This window comes from Sturnira hondurensis, unplaced genomic scaffold (genome assembly GCF_014824575.4).
Source record: "Sturnira hondurensis isolate 20B ecotype Veracruz unplaced genomic scaffold, ASM1482457v3 Scaffold0000167, whole genome shotgun sequence".
Classification (NCBI taxonomy): Eukaryota; Metazoa; Chordata; class Mammalia; order Chiroptera; family Phyllostomidae; genus Sturnira; species Sturnira hondurensis.
The window spans coordinates 1,477,176-1,491,063 of NW_028072798.1; the positions used below are offsets into that span (position 1 = coordinate 1,477,176).

At 41.3% G+C, this 13,888-nt stretch overlaps 1 protein-coding gene across 4 annotated transcripts in view; it reads left to right on the forward strand.

The window, feature by feature from the left end:
• Positions 1–13,888, forward strand: part of ESR1 (estrogen receptor 1) — a 371,393-nt gene that overhangs the window by 337,190 nt on the left and 20,315 nt on the right. For all 4 annotated transcript variants that reach the window (XM_037050835.1, XM_037050982.1, XM_037051062.1 and 1 more), the window contains exon 7: positions 3,246–3,379. In XM_037050835.1, the coding sequence (XP_036906730.1) occupies positions 3,246–3,379 (134 nt within the window). The remainder of the gene's footprint in view (positions 1–3,245; positions 3,380–13,888) is intronic.

The window sequence follows — 13,888 nt, forward strand, 5'->3', positions numbered from 1 at the left end:
TATTTTTAAAAGCTTTATTCCTTCCAACATTTCTCCCTATTCTTGTTTATTTTTCACTAGAAAGAAAATGTGTTACTGCAGAAAAACTAACTACAGGACAAGAAAAACTCACTGTTGTTATACTTTTTATGATTAAGGCCAACTCACCCTTTGGTGTGACCACTGTCTCACCCTCGTTTTGAGTGATAGAGCTTTTTTGTTTCCCTCGGCCTATGTAGACCTTTTATGAACCTGGATTTCCACAGTCAAAGCAGAGTGTACCATGGCAATTGTTTCCTGGGCACTTCAGGTAAACAGGCCAGCCTCTCCCTTGACCGCTACGGGTCTATCTACTTATTGATGTCTATAACTTGCAGTTAAATATAGACCCTACTGTGTGCCGCACACCATTCTAAGCACTGTACATAAAACCTCATTTACCTTTATGTGATAACATTATGACAATTGCTTCCGCATTGATGTGGGTTGAGTCTGGGGAGACTGACATGATTTGTGAGAGACTCTGCAGGCTTTTTCTGGGTAATGTATCCCATGGTGTTGCACTGGTCTTTCTCCTCGTCTGTCGAGTCTTTGGTTCGGGTCTCCTCATTAACCAGGCCCATGGCTTTCTTCTCTGTACCTAATATGGAGCACAAAGCCTGGTATCTAGGGGCCTTCGGTAAATCTTTTTGAATAAATTAAAGTGAAGTGAGAAAAAAAAGACAAAGAAAATTATGTTGTTGGAATTCTTTCTTCTGGTGTAGGTGATGTGGTTTGATGTAACAGTGTGGAGACCTAATTCCCTTATTTGGAAAATGGCAATAATAATACTAACCTTGGAGGGCAGTTGTAAGAAGTAAATAAATTTGTCAAAAGTCCCTAGCATATCTCAAATCAGTGTGTAACAGAGTTAAGAAAACTAACTAGCTGCCTGAAACAAATAGTAAGCTACATTCCTACCTCACATCTTACATCAAAATAAATACCAAATTATGGTTGCACAACTCTGGGAATTTGCTAAAATGCATTGTATTGTCCACTTTAAATGGATTGTATGCTTTCCAGTTCCATCCATGTTGTTGCAAAAGGTAGGAGCTCCTTCTTTCTTTCTGCAGCATAAAATTCCATTGTGTATATGTACCATAGTTTTTTTTGCTGAGTGAAATAAGCCAGGTGTTGAAGGACAAATACCATATGATCTCACCTTTAACAGGAAGCTAAACAACAAAACAAACAAGCAAGCAAAATATAACCAAAGACACTGAAATAGAGAACAGGCTGACAGTGACCAGAGGGAAGAGGGGAGGGAATTTCCAGGGAAATAGGGGAGGGATTTAGAGGAACCTATATAAAGGATACATGGACAACTGAGAAGGGTGGAAATGGGAGGGAGGGGGGAGAATGGGGGGTGGGATGGGATGGGAGTAATGGACAGAAAACTGTACTTGAAAAATAATTAAATTAAAAAATTGGGGAAAAAATAAAATAAATGGATTATATGTAAGTCATTGTACCTCAATGAAGTGTTTATAAAAGCTAAAAACCAGAAGATCAAAGATATAAACATAAAAGTATAGACTAGAACTATACTGAAGAAACATAGTTTTCTAAATGTCATCGGAAAGGAGAATGACCTTTTCAAGCAAGACATACTATTCTAAAGCCATAAGCGAAAAGTTTGATCAGTTTGATTATATAATAATTAAATGTTTTACAGAAGAAAACACCAGAAACCAAATCAAAAGGAAAACTTGAAAAAACATTAGAAAAGCATTGCAAGCACATAGGACAAAGTGGTAATTACTACAATATATAAAGAGCTCTTAAAAATCAATGTGAAAATGACTAAGAGCCATGAGAGCAAGCTTATACCAGTTATTCTCCTACCAACTGCCTGTTGGCACAAGCTCATTGGAAGCAATAATTGAACTACTTATCAAAATTTAAAAATACATAAATACATATGTAGCGATTCTACTTCTGGGAATTTATTCTATAGCTGTTTGTACATGTGCTCAGAGACATAAGCACAAGGGTAGTCATTCCAAGAGATGTTTGGAATGGCAAAATACTTAAAATCAAACTACATGTCAACCAATAAGAAGGTGGTTAAACAAATTGTGGTATTTTGTTAGTGAGAACTATGCAGTTGTTAGAAACAGTTGATAAAGAACTCCAAGATACATTAATTGAAAACAAAGCAAAACAAGGTGCCAGACAATGTGTTTAGTGTTCATGTTTTAAATTTGTATATATTTCACAAATATATCTTTGCATACGCAGAGAATATTTTAACTTCCTCATGCCCCTCTCAAACACATCATGCCGCAAATTCAGCTGGTGAACCAAGAACATAAATGAATTCCTTTCATATTTGCCAGCTGATTTAACTTCTACAACTCTATGCAAAAAATACTCAGACGGTACGTTCTTTTAAAAATATCACATGTTATAAATTACATGTCATGTTATGAATGTTCAGTCCCTGGTGCCAAGACTCTGTTGTGCAAGGAAAAGCCTACACTTCTTGTACCGATGTGGGGCGTTCTTCGTCACCCGACCTTCTCCTTCGTTCCCACACTAACTTATCTCCTTCTAATACCCTGCTCCACATGATTTCACTGTTCCTCCTTTTTGCATTTAGGACTGTCTTCCAATGATGCTTTCATACCTCCACTCAATGAAATCCTACATTCTCTTAAAGTGTCAACTCAACTGACCCCTAGTAGTCAAATCCCTACTTGCCATCCTCAGCAACATCGATAGATCAGCCCATCTAGAGCCCATAGTTTTAAGAGGTTTTGCTCTTCTTTCAAAGCACTTTATACACATCTGTTATACTTGATTATGTTATTTCAAGGCCATGGACATATTGAAAGCAGAGGCCCTGTTTTCATTCTTGTAACTACCATAATATCTGAAATACAGTAGCAGATCAAGAAATATTTACTAGAAAAAATCATTTACCTGAATCTTAATCATGTTTGATTACCCAGTGGATTGGGAAATCTATAATTAACACAGCAGATTTGGGGATTGACCGATACACCGCTTGTAAATAACTGAGATGAAAATGGTTTATGGATGGAAAATCTTTTGGCGTTGCCATCTGGAATTCAAAAGAATGTTCATATTTCTCAAGCAGAGTAGCTACTGGTTTTGGATACGAATTTGGGTCCAGTCGATTTTTATGAATGTGAACCTCATCATGTCTTCTGGAAGCTTCACTGTCCTTTAATACTCTTTTTTTTCCTGTGCTTTTGTAGGAACCAGGGAAAATGTGTGGAGGGCATGGTAGAGATCTTTGACATGTTGCTGGCCACGTCATCTCGCTTTCGTATGATGAATCTCCAAGGGGAGGAGTTTGTGTGCCTCAAATCCATCATTTTACTTAATTCCGGTGAGTTGATAACATGGGAGAATTTAACGTGGGGTTACTGAAAGAAATATTTATTTGTATTTTCAAGAAGATATAAGTAAGCTACTCACTAAGAAGGCATAAACATACATGGAAAGAGACAGCTAACAGACATTTAAAATAGCCTATTGCCATTGGAGCCCACTCACTGAGGCAGAATCTTCCTGGCCAAACATGATGGCCGAGAAACAGAAACTGGGCATTGAATCAAAGGGCCTTTTTGTTGAAATAGATGCTAGAAGTTGGGGGTGTTTTTGTTAAAGTGGTTCATATAAACAGACGTATGTCTGTTGATAGTTAACCAGTAGACCAAGGGACCCTGTAAGAAACTGCGACCCATTCGAAGTTCCAGATTATAAGGAAAGAAGCTTATCTGAGACCGCATAGGCTTTTGGTCAAAACAGATTGGCTGACAAATATAATTGGCTCAGAGAGAGCAAATCTTGGTTCTAAAACTGAGGAAGGTGGAATGCAATAAATTGATCCAGCTGCAAGGGAGGTTTTCATTGGTCTTCGGTGTCAAATTCAACTGTCTCCTCCTATTTGTTCATTGGAGAGAGCCTAGCTGAGAGCTGCTGCTTCTTCTTCTTCTTCTTTTTTATTAGTGAAGTTGGCTGTTCATAGAGTCACTCCAGGTCGCCTGAGTGGGAACCATGGCTCATCCTGAATTATCACCTTGTCTCCTCCTCCCAGCCCCCTCAGTATTTGGACCTACATACCAGATCTCCAATTTGTGGGACCTGAAATTCAGTGGTTAGGTGTCAGGTACACTGTAAATGCCCTTAACCTAGACTTTCACCCCCTCACCCCTGGCCCCACTTCATGCCTCAGACTTTTTTCTCACACAGAAATCACAGCTATTTAAAGTCCTGCCTGATTTGTATTTCCGTTCTTGCACCATCAGAGACCCTCTCAAATGTCCCTGTAGCTGAACATCAGTTTGTACTGATGCTGTGTAGGGAATCGGCACTTCTTTCTCTCTTCAGTTTTGTTTCTTCCAGATGATTGCCAGTCCCTTCCCACCTCCCCGAACAATTTTCCACTTCTCTTCCCCACCAATGCTAGTCACCTACATCAGTCAGTGGTCATCATAGTAATCATTCTCACTTATCGATAGATAAATGGAAATCTGTGTTATACACTAGACAAGGACTGAATTATGGGATGAAGTTACATTAAAAATAATCTGATCTACACTAAGGAAGTGATTACGACTCCATTCAAGTTTCTGGTTTCACTCACATGTATTATGCCTTTAATTTTGTCACTTGTCCTGTACACTGAAGGAGCCAGATCCCTAAATGGCTCTTTCCTGGATGAGAGTTCTGGGAGCAATGCCACTCGGCTTCCTGGTGCCAGGTCCTGAACTGGCTCCTTCTTCAGTCGAGGCCTGGCACATGCCGATGGCTTTCATTTGGGCCATCTGTTAACTTGGGGGAAAGCTGCGACATTTTCCCCACTTCGACCAGGAAATGGTACCCTAGACAGGAAGTGAAATTAGCTGGAGTTGTATAATCAACACAAGTAGATGCTGTGATCTTGGTAACCAAAAATATTTCCTTCAGATCCATATAGCTTTTTCCTACATAGTTGTTCTGTTCCTTGACTGGGCATTTTTTGTTTGTTTTTTTATTTTTATTTCTTTTAATTTTTTTAAAGATTTTAAAAATTTTTATTTATGTATCTTTAGAGGGGAAGGAGAGGGGGAGAGAAACATCAATGTATGGTTGCCTTTTGTGCATCCCCTGCTGGGAGTTGGCCTGCAGGGAACCAGCCTGCAACCCAGGCATGTGCCCTGACTGGGAATTGAACCGCGATCCTCTGGTTCACAGGCCTGTGCTCAATCCACTGAGCTACACCAGCTAGGGCTTGTTTTTTATTTTTAAATTATTTTATTGTTACTCAGTTACAGTTGTCTGCATTTTCCCTTGACCATTCCCCGCCCCTCCCTCCACCCCAGCCAGACCCACCTCCCTCTCTTGCTTCCATCCTCTGGGTGTTTTTATTAAATAGTATGTAAAACAAAAAGGCAAGACTTTTGCCATCAAAATACTGGATTCAAAGACCCAGGTTTTTTCAAATCCCAAAGGAAAAAAACTGTCAGCCTTCACCAGAAAGTCTCTCATTAAAGACTACCACCAGAATCTCAAAACAGAAATTTCCAGGGCAGAATTTAGGCCTTCACCGACCCCTCCTCACACTAGTTCAAGGTTTCTACTGGTCTTCATTCCTTTTCCCCTTTCTCAGGCTCTGCTGTGAGCTTCCCTGCACTATTTTGGAAACACAAGGCATTGAATACCAACAGAGTTTAACAGTTGTCTTCTGCAGAGACACCAGGGTGGCAGCTGGCCTTTTCTATCAAGGATGGAGCTGCTGCCCTGGGAAAAGTAACAAAATGGGGGCTGTCTCTCAACCTGTCAAAAATGAGGTCACCTTTTCCACTCCCAAAGTGAGCTCTGTTTCTGAAAAGCAGACAGGCAGCTGGGCACAGCTTCTTGGGTCCCTATTGTTTCTGAAAAACAGAAAAAAGAAGATACGACTTTGAAACAGAATAGTATAGTACTGGATAGAGCCTTTTTCAGAGCAAAAAAAGTGATCGGGCAGATGAGGGTTACCATCGTCACCTCTCCTGATACAAATTACCAAGTGACTCTAAGTCCAGAAATCTGACGGAAGCCAAGCTGGGAATGGCTCAGCAAACCTGAGCTAGAAGATGCTTTTCCAATCCCTGCAAAACCAGACCCCAGTGAATGGAAGAACCCTGGGTTTTGCGTGGAGCCCCTGTCACCAAAGCCTGAGAAGGGTGTGTTTGCATTGGCCTTGACTTTGGGGCAGAGGCACCAAGGGAGTGGAAAGGTTGTTGTGAGGACCTGTTAGGAATGTCTTTCTGGAAGTTTCAAGAGGAGCTCCCAAATGCCAAAATCTCCATGGGAAGCCCTTTTTACAGTTCCTTGGGAGTGGAAGATACTTGCCACCCTTTCTGCCTCATTTAGAATAGTTATTGCTTTGCTTGCAAAGGCCTAGAATCATCCATAGGTCAAACTCTATTTGTTTTTCCACTCCCTACCAAAGGACAGAAGCGTTCCTGGTTAATCCAGAAATGCTGCGGCAAAATCGCTGCCAGCTTCCAGGCATTCCGAGAACTAGCTGGACGGAGCTCAAAAGTAGGGCAAAGGAGAACAGAGCAGATGAGCACAATATAAAAGGTGACAGAGGGGACAGGACAGGCTCTGCATCTGCTCAGTGTTCTTTCTGTACCATATGACCTCAATTCTCCTGTATAATTCCAATATTCCTGATTCTCCCAGGTCCTTCTCAGATCTTATTTCATTCATGAGATCTACTACCCAAGTCCATGGTGAACTTTTTTTCTCTAGACGATTGTAGTTCTTAGAGTTAGTGCCACATGGTCTACCATTTGGTCAGTTGGTTGCCTGGTTTCATTCATTTATTTAATAATTTACCACTGATTGACTTCCTGCTACAAACATCATTCCAAATTTACAAAATTGCATGACAAAGTTTTTTTTACTTTAACCTTAAGCCTGTAAACTGTCAACAAGTATTACACCATTCAGTCACTTAATAGATGCTTATTGCTCGACATGACAAGGAGGACCTGGCAAGTCCCCTGTCCCCATGCTGTTTCCACTGTGATAAAATATATCATCCTTTTTGTGGACTATACATCTAGCTAATATCAAACTATCCAATGGAGAAACAATGCCCGTCTCCTTGGGGTACTGTGAGCCAATGGGAAATTATGTGTAAACTGTCTAACGTAGTTCATGGAACATAGCAGACCCCTAATCAGTGACAGCTGTCCTCATCACTCCTGACAACCTCTGGATTAAATGGGGCCAGTTCACGCCTTTTCTCAATATGACTAAGTGCTTTTTAGTTTAAAGGCTTCCTTTGAGGTCTAGCAAGTGTGAGGGAACCCCAGGAGAAGGCGAACAATAGAGATGTTGACTGCCTGCCCCTAAGGCTTTGTTATTGAGCATTTAATTATATTGACAGAAATTTTAGAGCAAGCCTTGTCTCCTCGTGTATAATGGATAGCTATTTGAACCTTACTGTTGGCTGACTTTGAGCCTCTGGCGGTTACCATGCACGCAGTCCACTGCCTCTTCTCACCCTGCCCCCGCCGTGTCAGGATCAGAAACCCCACAGAATCCATTCCCATTCAGAGCAACACTCTTCGTTTGACATGCCTTAGAAAAGTCCACAAGCCAAAGCTTAGTAATTATACATGCATAATCTTTAATAAATAGTTTGGCCTTCAAATTGAATTGCATGCTTATGTCTACCCCTCTTCTGAATGCCTTTCTGACCACAATTCTTTATATTTCCCGCTCATTCTGAAGTACCTCAGCCTCTTTGCTCCCAGGTGACTTGATCCAACAGGCTCCCAGGATAGCCCATCGGACCGGGCTGAGCATCTCTTTATAGCAGATCCACCTTCCTCTCCGGACCCACAGGTCAACCCCAGTAACCTGGAAGTCCTCTCCGCCTTGCCTTCAGCAGGCACTTGTGTTGCTGCTGAAATGTCCTGTGCTATAGAAATGCTGTGTCCTTGATTACCTGTTCATCCCAAACTGATCTTGAAACATTTTTCTTACAGTCGATGAAGTGATAAAGAGAGGTAAAGAGTGAAAGTCACAGGGTGAAAAGTTAAAGAAAAGTAAAATTATGGCGGCATCTCTAAAACGTGTACCCTGAGGTTCATGGAGAGGAAAAGGGCTATGGAAGGTGACTAGGAGCACACACATTAAACACAAACATAAGAACAGTACCAGCTGTTGCCTGTCATCTAGTTCTGCCGTGTTTCTATGGCACGTGTTGTCACCTTGGTCCCTTGACGAGACACACGGTGTGGAAATAAATGACATGGTCAGCTCCACATGTGTTCACCGGGGGCCACACTCTGGTCAGAGAAACATTTGTTTCATGAAAAATCGTAACAAGCTTTTATCATGAAGACTATTTCCTTCCTCCAGAGCTGAATTCTCCACACTCTTATTTATTAGACCGTTATTTAGAGCATGTGCGTTTTTTTAGGTTTAGAAAGAAGACTATGAGCCAGAGTCCGTTATTTAGGCAAGAGAACATTTTAAAAACATTTTGATTGTAAACATTCAGGATTATTCATTCTCCACACGGGAAGGTTTCTGATGAGAGCAGACCTTGAAAATTGCAAATAGGCACATTGTCAGGTAGGCCCATCGTTGTGACCAGGAAGATTTAATTACATTATCTCTTGAGCCCTTTGTGATGCCAGGCTTCTTCTGCAGGGAACCTGCCTGTTGTTATTGTGTTGAGAGAAAAGGCACTTCATGGTTATTAAGTGGTTCATTGTCTCCTCTCTGGCTGCCTGCATTCTGTAGCCATTCAACTGTAGGGACATTTCCCTGCTCCTAACTTCTGCTGTGACCTGAAGCAAGGCTCAGGGGCTCTGTTAATTTCCTGAAAACTTGGTGTGACATGTACTTTGTCCCTAGAGGGGCCTGGCATTCAAGAGAGTCAACTCTGCCACTCACTCACTGAGGCTGGGTTCTGCGAGGCTGCTTCCCCGAGCCTCATGTGTAAAATGGAAATAATGATACCAACTTACTGAACTGTTGTGACTATTCAAAGAATGGCTGTGTGGTGCCTGGCACATAATAGAGGCTTTATGCATGCTCTTTAAATACAAAATCCCTGGCTTTTGTCTCTATGAAAAAAAAAAGTTACTATGTTCTTCTTAGCAGATGATACATTCCTTCCTGGCAGTTCTGAGAGGGAATTTCACTGCTCACTTTCAGAGACAAAAAATTGCATTCTCCTTTTTGTTAATGGATGAGCCTCACATCCCAGACAAGGGATACTGGTTTCTCTATCTTGTTAGGGCTTCCAAGAAACTGGGAAATTGACCAAGTGTCTGTAGCCTGGGGAAGGTCGGGGGAGTCCTAATGTGAATTCCTGGGAAGGTGCAAAGGGGCAGTCATTCGGAGACTCAGTGGTCAGGGTATTAGGAGTAGCTTTCAGCTCTCGTAGAGAACCTCGGGGGAGCAACGGCTACTTTTGGTCTTGTGCTCTTGAGAGCTCTCTGACAAGGGGGAAGCCATCTCCCAGCTTCTTGATTCAACAACCATGTTGACCCACCTCCAGAGGGTCCAGAAATTATGTAAATAGGTATCCTTAGAAGTTTGAATAATGTGTGAACCCATTTAAAAAGGAAAAAAGGCCACAGACTCCTCCAATGCTGACTTAAAATGCTCTTTGTATTATACTGCTGCTTAAATATTAATAATCATGTTTATTATTTAAATGAGCCATGGAATATAAGCTCTAAATTTATAGCTCTTATATGAATGCAAAACAAATTCACAAATGCAATACTAAAAATGAAAAGGCATAGTGATAATGTTTGGGCAGAGGTTGAGTTGCTGTCTGCCCCTGTCCTCTGGCTTACTGCTCTACCAGGTCTCCAGGGATGACTCAGTTCCCCCACCACTCACTCGACTGTGCAAAACAATGGTGCAACCTTTGCTTGTGCAGCGTGCTATGATGTCATCTGGCTTTGGCAAGAGCACAGTATTTATGTATTTCATTTGCTTCTGTTCTATACTTATTTATCTGAGATGCTTAAAATATAACTTAGATTCTAAGGCAATCATAAGCATAGGTGAAAATGTGTTAATTAGGAAACAAGGATCACAAGAATTATCTAGATGGGTATGTCTTAAAATCCTACACATTTCAGTCATCTAGGGGTCTTTAAAAATGTCTCCACGTGGAGACCCACCTCCAGAGATTGTAATGTAATTGTTTCAGAGAAAGGTTTGAATGTCAGTATTTGTTTAAAGCCCCCACCAAGATTCCAGTCTCACCAGGATTGAGAACCATTGATTTAACCAAGCCAGAACATTCTGATATTCATGTTTTCGTGATGTTTTTGAGAATATCTTTAAAAGTACGTCATTTTGTAATTCTAAAAGACCATTTAAAGACCTGTGAGAATCCCTCTTTAAATCTCAGGAGTCTATGGAACCTAATTTGAGAGCTACTGGTGTAGATTATGAAATTTCAGCTAAATTGAGTAGTCTTCTAGCATATTATAAAACCTAAGCATTCTGCCAACTGTGAGGGGTCATCTGTCTGCTTATGCCCAGAACTCTGCCTGGCCCTGGAGACATACAAATGAACAACATCTTCTCTGTCACATACTGGGGTGGGCAGGAGGCGCAGCCAATTAACTAATGGTTCCGATATGAGGAGGTAAGGGCTGTGATAAAATAAGCACTGAGTGTTGCACACACATGATAACTGGATCCTTATATGGGGACCGATGTGTCAGCTGAGCCTTCGGAATGAGGAGGACTTAGCTGGAGTCAGAAGACGAGCAAGGGAGAAAGTTCCGGCTTCACCATTCAGCCAACAGGGAGAATCTCACGAAGACACTGGATCTCTCTTTGCTGGTTTCCTCAAATGGAAAGAATAATTCTAAGGAGTCCTGTCAACTGGTTAGGTTGTTATGACATAACACGGAAGCTTAACAATATTAGCTAATATTACATTTCTCTTACAGTATGTTTTTTTTTAAGGGAAACTATTTAGCAGTCTAACATTCTACCAAGACATTGGTATCAAGATCTCCCTGTCCTAATAAAAAGACTAGAACGACACGCAGGCCCTATATTTGGAAGAGCCTTAGATGCCCTTCCTCTGCCCTCAAGCCTGGCAGACCAAACTATCGTTTAAAAGTGTGTTGACACTTGAACCAAAGAAAACCACAGGAAAACAACAATGGAATACCACCAATCTTTTGAGCTCAGGCTTGAAATAAGATACTGTTTTTTAACGGGCTTTTCTTTCCCCTCAAGATACTCATCGAACAAGTAAAAGACTATGTATGGTTTCCTGAAACATTTAAAGGGGACTTCAAACCACCCCGTGACTTTGTGAGTCCAAACCAAACATATCCCTGAACTTAGTTGGAAGACCTACCTCTGGGCCGGGCCTTTTGCTGGTGGTGCCGTGGCTACATCTGCCTGCTCTTGGATAGAGAGGAAGAGGGATAAACACACTCCTTTCTGTGAGGTCCATCTTCATCTGTCCCTGTCCCTCCCAGGGTGTCCTTGAGTGCTGCACCAGCTTCGGTGCTTTCCCCAGAGGGCACGAGGTGGCTCTTTTATGCTGGGGTGGATTGAGGCTGCCTCAGCTCTAGTTTCTCTGAGTTTTTCCTTGAGACCTACTTTTTAGATTTTATTTTTATTCTGTCATAGGAGAAAGACAGCAATACTTCACTGAACTGAGTGACATCTGTGTCTTTGTAAGCTACTATTCATTAGCTTAACTATCACTTATGAAAAATTTATTGCCTTCCAGGCATTGTGTTAAGTGCTGGAAATGCAAAGTAGACTTTGACAGCCTTATCTGTGAAAGGGGAGACAGTAGTAGTTCCTCCATTGTGGTTTACACTTGGCACATGGACTGCCCCCTGGAGCCGAGTGATGCTTCACCCGGGTGACCCAGTGGTCATACCAATAGTCATAATATTAGTAGTGACTAGGGAGGTAGTGCCTACTCTAGGGCTTCATGGCCTCACGATAAAGACAGCTATAAAAAGGGACTTATTCTTTGTTAAAGATAAAGTTGTAATTTTAAAAAATTTAGATCATTTAAGAATACAAATTATATTATTAAAGAAATAAACAACAATGCAAAGTTAACCAGCCATATGGATATTTTGATGTATCTTATTGCAAAATAATGTAAGGGTAAGAGCAAGGGCTTGTAGTTCCAAGTTCAAATCTTCTTTCTGTTACTTTTGAGTTGTATGACTTTGAACAAGTTGCTTAAATCCTTTGTGCTCTGTTTCCTGATCCATGACACAGATGTATGTGATAGCACCCACTTGTCAATACAAGCTAGCTCTTACAACAATGCCTGCTTAGACTAACAATCAGTTCGTGTTAGATACTATTTTTTTCTGTACAGCGTGTGCATATATTCATATTTAAAGTTATGCATTTTAGTGAATATTATACACATGCAGCCTCTTTAAAAATAAGATTTTAAATGGCTGCAAAATTATTCATGAGGGTAGAGAATCATGTACAAAAGAAATCTGATATTGTTAAAAACAAGTGATGTTTCTTATCTGCTCTTAGAAATAATGCTTGCTTTGCATTCTTTTATATGCTCTTTGCTCATATTACTATGAGCTAGATTACTATGGATAGATTTTACTATGGATAGATTTCTAGGTTTTCTGGGTGAAAGGGTATAAGTATCTTTAAGGCTCTGATATTGTACGTATTGTGAGTTCCAATACTGAGAAGAAGGCTTGATCAGATTACACTTTTGCATAAATGTCATCTCATCATGCGAAGTGGAAGACAGAGGGGCCAGCAGACAGCCCTGCTGCCCTCCGCTGCAGATCCAGAGTCGAAAATTTCTACACGGGCTATATTATAAACATCAGATTAAAAACATCCCAAGCTCACCCTTTTTGAAGGGAATTATCATCTGAGATTTTGTTGTTTTATACATTGGTGCTTATTACATTAATTTTAATTTTTATGACTTGCACAGACACTATGCGGCACGCTGCATGGATGCCAAGCAGTCAGGGTGCACAGAGGATGGGCATTTATATCTTACCTTCTGCCTTTAGTCCCTTTTGCCTGTGAAGTTTTTTTTTTAATTTTTATTTTTATTTAGTTCTTGTTCAAGTACAGTTTTCTGTCTTATATTCCCAGCCATGCCCCCCGCAGTGCTCCCCACCTCCCTCCCATTTCCACCCCCCACCTTAGTTATTGTCCATGTGTCCTTTATACTTGTTCATGTGAGTCCATCCCCTTTTCTCCTGTGATTAGGGCGGCCTTGCGTTGCTGCCTGTGAAGGATTTTTTTACAAAAACAAAGATGAGAAGATGAATGGCTGAAGTGCACCTGCCTTTAAAAGCTCATCTAGGGAGGGACAGCCTGGCTCCTCCAATGATTTCCTTTGCTCAGGGTTCTGGGGCTTTGCGTGATTGACACGACCTTTCCAGGTTAATCCTGAGTGAGGAAGAAGCAGTTTACCATGTGACCCAATGCCGCTCAATCCTCCTCCTTACCTGGTGATCAAGGGGCTGCTAGTTCAAAGAGGGCCCTGCTTAATCCCACGGTGGCCCCCAGGATCAAGGGCAGTCCAGTCTCCAGATTCTCCTCGTCAGGAACAGACAATGGGCTTCATGGTCCAGCTCGGAACAGTCCTCAGCTATGAGGATGGCTGAGCATGACCTCAGGAGGAGACAGGCAGGAGCAGTTAGTTTATTCTTTAGAATTGGCATTGACAACAGTGAGGGATTAAATCCAGAATGTCAAGTTCATTTGCACCTTGCCAGGTGAAACATCTGCCAATTCTCTTGGTAAAGCAAATGTTACTCTTTGAGTGAGATAAACTTCATGTTCAGGAAAAAACAAGCACTCAGCACTTTCTGGTAAAGCCTCAAGGCTGTGC